General features: G+C 39.4%; 1 protein-coding gene across 1 annotated transcript; it reads right to left on the bottom strand.

Annotated features, from left to right (window-relative positions):
• LOC109235819 lies at nucleotides 4,250-5,110 on the bottom strand. The gene has a single exon (XM_019402069.1). It carries the CDS (start codon nucleotides 5,108-5,110, stop codon nucleotides 4,250-4,252), a length of 861 nt encoding a protein of 286 aa, XP_019257614.1.

The following is an 8,225-nucleotide window of genomic DNA, read 5'->3' as shown; positions in this document are numbered from 1 at the left end:
ATGGTAAAAATATATACATACCAAAAGTGAAAATAATGAATATATACATACCAAAAGTGAAAATAAAGAAAAATAGTGTAATGGTTATTACATACCAAATGTCATCAAATCAAAATAGACCACCCCCCAAATGAAAGATAGTTTTTTCCTCAATGCTAATAACAGATAAGAACAGGGTAAAGGGGTAGAGAGTAAAGATAACTCCCTATGTGGTCTCTGTCTGCATTGGGTCCTCAACATCAGCACCCTCCGTATCCTCTAACTGGATCTCCACATCCTCTGACTGGGGAACTGCGGGGTTGCTGAGCATCTGAATCAGCTCCTCAGGAGTGTGTGATGTTGCAGTTGGCTCCTCAGACTGGCCGGCTGCTGCCTCTAGTGTTGTCTGTGCTACTGGGACTGTCTCCTCCATGAGAAGGTCCATTGGCATGTCTCCTGCATGTGCAATCTTCTCAACCTCCTTAGCCAACTTCTCCACAGACTTCTTTGAAGCCTGAGACTTATTCATCTTCCTAACCTGCTTGGTCAGGTCTGCCATGAACTTTCCATGTGTATCAAGAGTCTCCAGGATCTTCTTCTGGTCGTCCCGAATCTTCTTCTGGTTGTCCAGAATCATCTTCAATGAGTCCTCCACTGATGAAGGCACCTGAAGCGCTGCTGGGGCTGAAGACTATGATGAAGAAACCTCGGGCTTCCTTGATCAAGCCATGCCTCCCACCATTGTATCACCCCCTCACCAATCATCCGGGACTTCATCATCATCATCTAGATTGATTGCAGCTGGCGCATCATGGAAGGGAGAGGGTTCAGAATCGTCACTACCCTCTTCCGAACCCTCAGATGAGGAGGACTCATCAACCAAATGCAATCTTCGCGGGAATTGTATGGGGATTTGTTGGGACTGGACATCCGGCAGTGCTTGCCCGGAGTTTCCTTCAGAAGCTTCCCCGGAGGGGACATACTCACTAGTATCAGAAATGTTTGGGGATCTATTGGTGGTTGTTTTCTTGCCTATTATCTTTTGAACTGACAGAGGTATGTTGGGTTTGCTTCGACCCCGGCCTCGGGAGGGTTCTGCACTCCTTTTGGAAGTATCACTTCGACCTCGGGAACGCACCATTATCTGCAACACAGTGAAAGTCAGTTAGAATTGGGGTTCAATATGTGTTAAAGCATTACAGATGAAATGAAGGATAGTGCTTCTCAGAATCGGGCATCGTGGAGCTCACAAAAGTGAGTGCGGCCGCGGATTGCCCCATCGCGGACCTCACAAAATTGAATGCAGCCGCAGAGAAACCAGGTTCAGACTACTGGCTCTCTGAAGTTACCAAACCACGGACCGCATAAAACTGAGTGGGTCACGAAAGACCCATTGCAGACCGCATAATTTTGGGTGCGGCCGCGAAAATAAATGATTGAGTCTCTAAAGTTCAAATGCACGGAGTGCACAAAATTGAGTGTGGCCGCGAAAGATCAATTGCGGACCGCAAAAAAGTCACCGCAGTCGCGAAATCTAAGCAAATGTCAGTGCCTTGGAACTAGGGTATCGCGGACCGTACAATTTTGTATGCGGCTGCATACCCTATCGCGGACCGCACAAAAATGTGTCGGCCATGAAATTCAAATCACATTGATACTGAGGTATGATTAATAAGAGGGTTTTCACTAATTAGGCATGATTTATGGCAATTAGACAATAAAAGCTACAAACCCCAACCCTATTATGCATTCAAACATTACCCATATGTTTCTAAGCAAGAATGAACCATTAATTTGATATTTTGGCATGAATCTAACCCTAGATAAAAAGAAAACTATAACAAAGAGAAGAGAAAAGAAAAAGATGAAATTAATTCATTAAAATGAACATACCAGTAGTGAAATGTAGCAAGAAATCACACTTGATGAAAATGGAATGAGAGTGAAAACAAGGAAGAGTGCATTGTGTCTAGCTTGAGAGATGAGAGTTTGTAAAGTGTGAATGGTATGAAAAAGTCCTATTTATACTTTTACCCAGGTGGCCCACCAACTTACCTGAGTGCGGCCGCACAATTTTCGTGTGGTTCGCCCTCTTTACCGTTTGTCACTCAGCAGAAGAATCCATGGCGCTATAACAACTAAATTTCACTCCTGAAAAATAATAATCAAGACAAGAAATATAGCGACAAATATTATATTCAATGTCAAGTGATAGAGTTATAATCTCTAAAATATCTCTAAACCTGAAGAGATGTAGTCCTCTGATTCTTCTCCTCACGGATGATGGTTCAAGAGCTTGAAAGCTTGATCTTGAACTTGACGGATTTCAGATTTGTAGTACGTCACGAACCAGGATTTGGTGTTGGGTTATCACGAATGGAAGATTTGAAGCCGTCCGCCTATGACTTGAGTTCGCCTTTGGAATTTGACCACAGACGACGATTGCAGATATGGATGGAGACCTTGATGCTATTCTTCAGAGCTTCTTTAGCCTTTCCTTCTGCTTATGTGCTTGTCCCTTGGCCTTCTCCTTTGACCCCTTTATATAGGCGTGGGGTGGAGTAGTCTCCAAGAAAACCCTAGTGGATCATTGGGCTTAAGGCTTATAGGCCGATCTATTTGATAGAAGACCAATTTGCGGGCTAGCCCAATAATATATTGGACTTTTATTTAAATTAATTCATTTTAGATTTAAATAATCGACCTGATTATACTAGCCCTTAGTATCATTTGGACTAATATGTATTTAATACATGATGAAATCCAAATTACTTGTGGATTTAAATTTAATAAAATTTTATTTATCTACAAATGCCCCCTGCTTCAAGACTTGTCGGGATGTAGGCTTGCCGAAATGAATGGGGAGGCTTGAAGTACCGGTGATGATGACAATATTTCCCCCATCATTTTGTAAGATACCGCATTGATAATTGTTTACGTGTTCTATTTCCGAAGAGTGAATTGACGTTATCAATGATTGGAATTGACAACTCTTTTACTTCATTCAAAGTGAGCCAAAACAACCCCTAATAGCAAGCTTGGCTCTTGTAGCTTAATTCCCCTTCTCCAGTGAGAAAATAAATTTGGTGGCCTTTCTTATGTAGTATCAACTTAATTAAAGAATAATTAAGTTCATATTGAACTAAGTCAAACACATCCAACCAGGACAAATTAAAATTTAAACCGCTGGATTTACAAGAAATATTTGGTTTATTCACTTGAATTCCGGTTCAAAAGATATGTTTTCCTTGGAACATTTACTCAAAGAAACTCTCACAACATAGTGCTCCTCTAATTTGGCTGCTACAATAATATATTTCCCTTACTTGTTATTTCTTCCTGTGAATTGGAGAGACTTCACATTGGCCAACATTAGTAGTACCACATAGTGATCTTTATTACCTAGATGGTGATCAATTAGCAGATTTTATGGCCGTTTTTTCACTAAGAGGTGAAGTAGGCAACATAGGCCTTGACAAGAGCATAACAGACGAGGCAACATATTGATCAACAACTCTCTGCGTAAGCTTCTTGGCTATATCTTCCCCAAGTTGCAAGTCCTCTTCTCTAATTCGCATTATTTGGCTATGAATATACGTACTCATCTTCTTTTCACTACACCTTTTCGAAGGAGATGAGCTCACTCTTTCTTGATGCGTCTCCATCTCACAGTTTCCAAACGAGTATATCATTGTGGTAATTATGGATTCAACTATATATTCAGGACAGAATAAGGATGAAGTTTTGAGGCAAGAAAAGTGATGATAAATAAAACAAAAGTATGCCGCTATATAGTTGTCATGTTACATTGGAAAGTATGCCGCTATATAGTTGTCCTATGGCATCAAACATGGAAAATTTTAAAGCTTTTCCCACTTTTCCGTAACAACAACTGGGCTGACAATAATTTTCCTTTTCTACTTTGATTTCCTAGTTTGAAACCTATTCATGTACAAACCGGACATGATATTTTGTTGGTTTTTTAAAAGATGGGGCAGCAAAAAGATTAAAAGTATTGATTGAAAATGTCTCTCAAATAATTTTATTAAGCATAACAAGGCTTTAAATAGCCAATCAGGAACATAATCTGCAGAAAAATCTACATAACAAGAATTCAAAAAAACCAAAATATCTCAACAAACCTAAAATATCTAACTGAAAGTTAAATTCAAAAAGTAGATTTATCCTAAAATTAAGCTAACTTATTATGCTAAAAAATGCAATAGTAACTGAAGCAAATCATCAACACTCCTCTTTTGCTTCAGTTGCTCTAAAACAATTGCTCCTCCTCAATTACTGCTTCTGCTGTTTGTGCTTGAGGATTCTGTTGAGTATCTTTGAACTTACACACTTTTGTAACATGGCCTGTTTGTTTGCAAATACCACATATTGCATCATGTCTCAACCAACAAAATTTTTCTAGGTGTGTTTTCTTTTTGCAGTATTTGCAAAGAGGATATTTGATCTTTTCTTTTTTGTTTTGTGCATAAAAAGCACCTTCACTAACCATTTCTTGTCTAAATGCTCTTCTTTGTTCTTGTGCTTGAAGAGCACTTATTAATTCTGCAACAGAGATGGTTGAGAGATCTTTAGACTCTTCTAGAGAGGAAAGTTTGGATTCAAATATCTCTGGAACCGTCACAAGAATTTTTTCAACTATTCTGTCATCTTTAAAATCCTTGCCAAGCAACCTGATTCTATTAACAATAGAAGAAATCCGATCAGAATACCTAGTGATAGTCTCGTCTTCTTGCATCCTAAGAGATTCAAAATCCCTTTTCAAATTTAAAATCTGCATTTGTCTAACTCGATCACTTCCTTGGTACTCCTTTTTAAGTTTTTCCCAAGCTTCTTTTGTGGTCTCACATTCAATGATTTTAGAAAAAATTGAATCTGCAACTGAATTTTGAATTACAGTTTTGGCTTTGTATTTTTTGGTTTTCTCTTCTGAATGGTTTTTAATTTGAGAAAGAGTAGGATTTGCAGGGAGTGGTTCTAATGGTCTATCTTCCATTACAACTTCCCATAAATCATAGGCTTCAAGATATGATTTCATTTTCACTGACCAAATCTGATAGTTTTTACCAGTGAAAGTTTGTGGGGCATTCAAAGAGAGACTGCTGCTTGCCATGTTTGAAAATAGGTTTAAAAATTGATATTGGTTAAAAATGATTTGAAAATTATTTTTTTGGAAGAACTCACAGATCCCGTAAGATCAATGAGGCTCTGATACCGCTGTTGGTTTTTTAAAATATGGGGCAGCAAAAAAATTAAAAGTATTGATTGAAAATGTCTGTCAAATAATTTTATTAAGCATAACAAGGCATTAAATAGCCAATCAGGAACATAATCTGCAGAAAATCTGCATAACAAAGTTACTTGCTGGTCAGCAAAGTTTCTCTCCTATGCAGGAAGGTGTCAACTTATAAAGGCAGATATCTTTGGAATACAGACATACTGGGCACAGGTATTCATCATCCCAAAGAAGGTTCTCAAATTGATAGAAGCCATATGCAGAACATTCCTATGGACAGGTAATGCAACTATCTCAAAGAAGGCATTAGTAGCTTGGGAAAATATATGTAAACCAGTGGCAGCTGGGGGACTCAATATAATAGACATCAAGGCATGGAACAAAGCAGCTATTACTAAGCACTTATGGGATCTAACCAGAAAGAAGGATTGTTTGTGGATTCGCTGGGTTCACAGCTACTATATAAAGAAGAGAGACCTGGACACAATGCCTATCCCTAAGGCAGGAGCCTGGGTAATTAGGAAGATAATTGATAGCAGGGAAGAGATTATGGGGCAACAGCAACTTCAAGGGACCTTGCACGATAGATTAAAGAGTCTATGCAAGAATGGAAAATATCAAATTAAACAGATGTACCTGAAGATGATACCAGACTATAGCAAAGTGGAATGGAAGGGCTTAATGTTGCACACAAGTATACATCCAAGATACAGATTCATCTTGTGGCTTGCAGTACAAAAGAGGGTGGCAACAGTTGATAGATTGCTGAAAATTGGTATCTAAGTACCAACAGACTGTTTTTTTTGCAAGAATGGATCAGAAACCTTCAACCATTTATTTTTCGAGTGTCCAATTACAAATAGGTTATGGGCTAAACTATGCCATTGGCTGGGACATAAAAGGAGCATAGGTGACTGGGAATGTGAGCTGGAATGGATAAACAAGAAAGCAAAGAGCAGAGCAGGTATCAATAGCATAACATGTTGTGTGTTTGCCATGACAGTTGCAATGATATGGAGAGAAAGGAACAAAGGTAGATTTGAGGATGGCAAGTATGATGAATACCAAATCTGCAAAGAAATAGTCCTGCATATTCATATTCGAGGGCAGAATAACAAGAAATGGAGAGAACTGATGCAGCAATTGAACTGGATTCCATGAAAAACACATGTATAGATAGGAATGAATGTATTGAAGTGACACTAGTGTCTGTATTGGTAGATATAGTTGCTTGACACTTTGATATCAAAGGCATAGAATACTTATGTAAAGTAGTAGTAAGTCAAACTACTACTAGGAACAAATTGTAACATTTTTTGAGTATCAATGAAACATAATTTTAACTCGAAAAAAATTCTGCATAACAAGAATTCAAAAAAACTAAAATTATTCAACAAACCTAAAAAATCTAACTGAAATTTAAATTCAAAAACGTAGATTTATCCTAACATTAAGCTAACTTATTATGCTAAAAAAATGCAATAGTAACTGAAGCAAATCATCAATATATTTCCTTATTTGCACATGTCAGTAGCTTGAACACCAAGAATTTCCTTAATTTCTTCCTTGTTGGTTCCTATAAATTGGCCACTTTCTCCTTGTATCATTGCCATAGCAGTAGTCCTCCGCTCTTTGATGAAAGCAACGGTACTACCTTTTGGTTGGTTTTGATGGTACTCTTCAATAATTGGCAACGCAATCCCGTCGCTCGATTCTCCTAACGTTTTTTTTCCGCAGCTGCTGCCAAGAATCTCAGCTTTGCGCGTCTTAACCAAAAAAATCGTATCTTGGTGTAGTGATGCCAAAATCACGAGCGGTTTGCGGCTGCAGAAACTAGACTCGGTGTACTACAACATATCTAAAATTTGGATTTAAATTCGTATTGTATCATCCTAGGTAAGCTTCCTAATCTTGGTTCAAGTTCTGTCACGCTCGACATTTCAGCTTTGCGCGTCATAACCAAAAAAATCATATCTTGGTATAGGAGAATCGAAATCACGAGCGGTTTACGGCTACAGAAACTAGACTTCTGGAGCTACAACATAGGTAAATATCATAATCAGAATATGCTACTATCTTCCCAGATATTTTTTCGAATTTAAGCAATATATTGTGACATGTTGCCCCTTTCAGTCTTGCCGATTTTCAGAGATTCTTCCCTTTTCTTTTTGTCCTTTTGCAGACTCTCGGAGTAGCACATCGGACTGTGAATTCCATCAGCAAGGATGCAATTTACCAACCACGATACACCATATCCTCACCTTGAGATTACTAGCGACAAGCAGAATCCGCGCGCCCGAGTTCTCGCTTTAAAAGTTCATCCTCCGGAGATAGGTGTTTTCGCGCTCGCTAGGAAGCCGCTTGACGCCTCCCTTGATCTTGCAGAATGGTCGACCAGAGAGATGAAGGATGCATTAGACAGATTTTCGGGCAAAGCAACCAACATGAAGGTCCTACTTTTGAAGTCCTCCACCCATCAGAAGGTCGCGTCTGCTAATCCTCCTCATCGTGATCACGATGGACGTCTCGCCACTTGGAGTGTTCCTCCTTCCGGCTTTGGTGAAGTTCGCTATACATCCAAATATTGGGAGTGGGTAGAAGATGTTCTTGCCCGCAACAAGTTGACTCTGGATGGCATCAAGGTCTATGACGCCATCTTTGCTTCGTTGTTCACATATGACTACAATGAGAATATCCTCCGTGCCTTTTGTGAGCTTTGGGGTCCATCTGCCAACACAATTTCTACCTCTATTGGTGAACTCTCCATCTCTTTGTGGGACTTGCGAGCAATCGGAGGCCTTCCGGTGCATGGGTCCTTCTATGACGAAGTTATCCCCTCGGCTAAGGAGTTGACACAAGCGGACAATCAAGGAAAACCTTTCCTCCCAAGAAGTTGTCTGCACCTGTTCTCGGCATTCTACAAACTCATGAAGGATGATGTTCACGAGCTCTCCATTCGTGATTGGGTGGAGTTTTGGTTTCGAGGTCCGAG

Source organism: Nicotiana attenuata, chromosome 12 (assembly GCF_001879085.1).
Source record: "Nicotiana attenuata strain UT chromosome 12, NIATTr2, whole genome shotgun sequence".
NCBI lineage: Eukaryota > Viridiplantae > Streptophyta > Magnoliopsida > Solanales > Solanaceae > Nicotiana > Nicotiana attenuata.
The sequence above is the reverse complement of the archived record's forward strand: the minus strand, read 5'-3'. Positions and strand labels throughout refer to the sequence as shown.

Bases quoted from the DNA above. Each gene is read 5' to 3' on its own strand.
- LOC109235819 (XM_019402069.1), bottom strand. From the start codon at position 5,110: ATGGCAAGCAGCAGTCTCTCTTTGAATGCCCCACAAACTTTCACTGGT.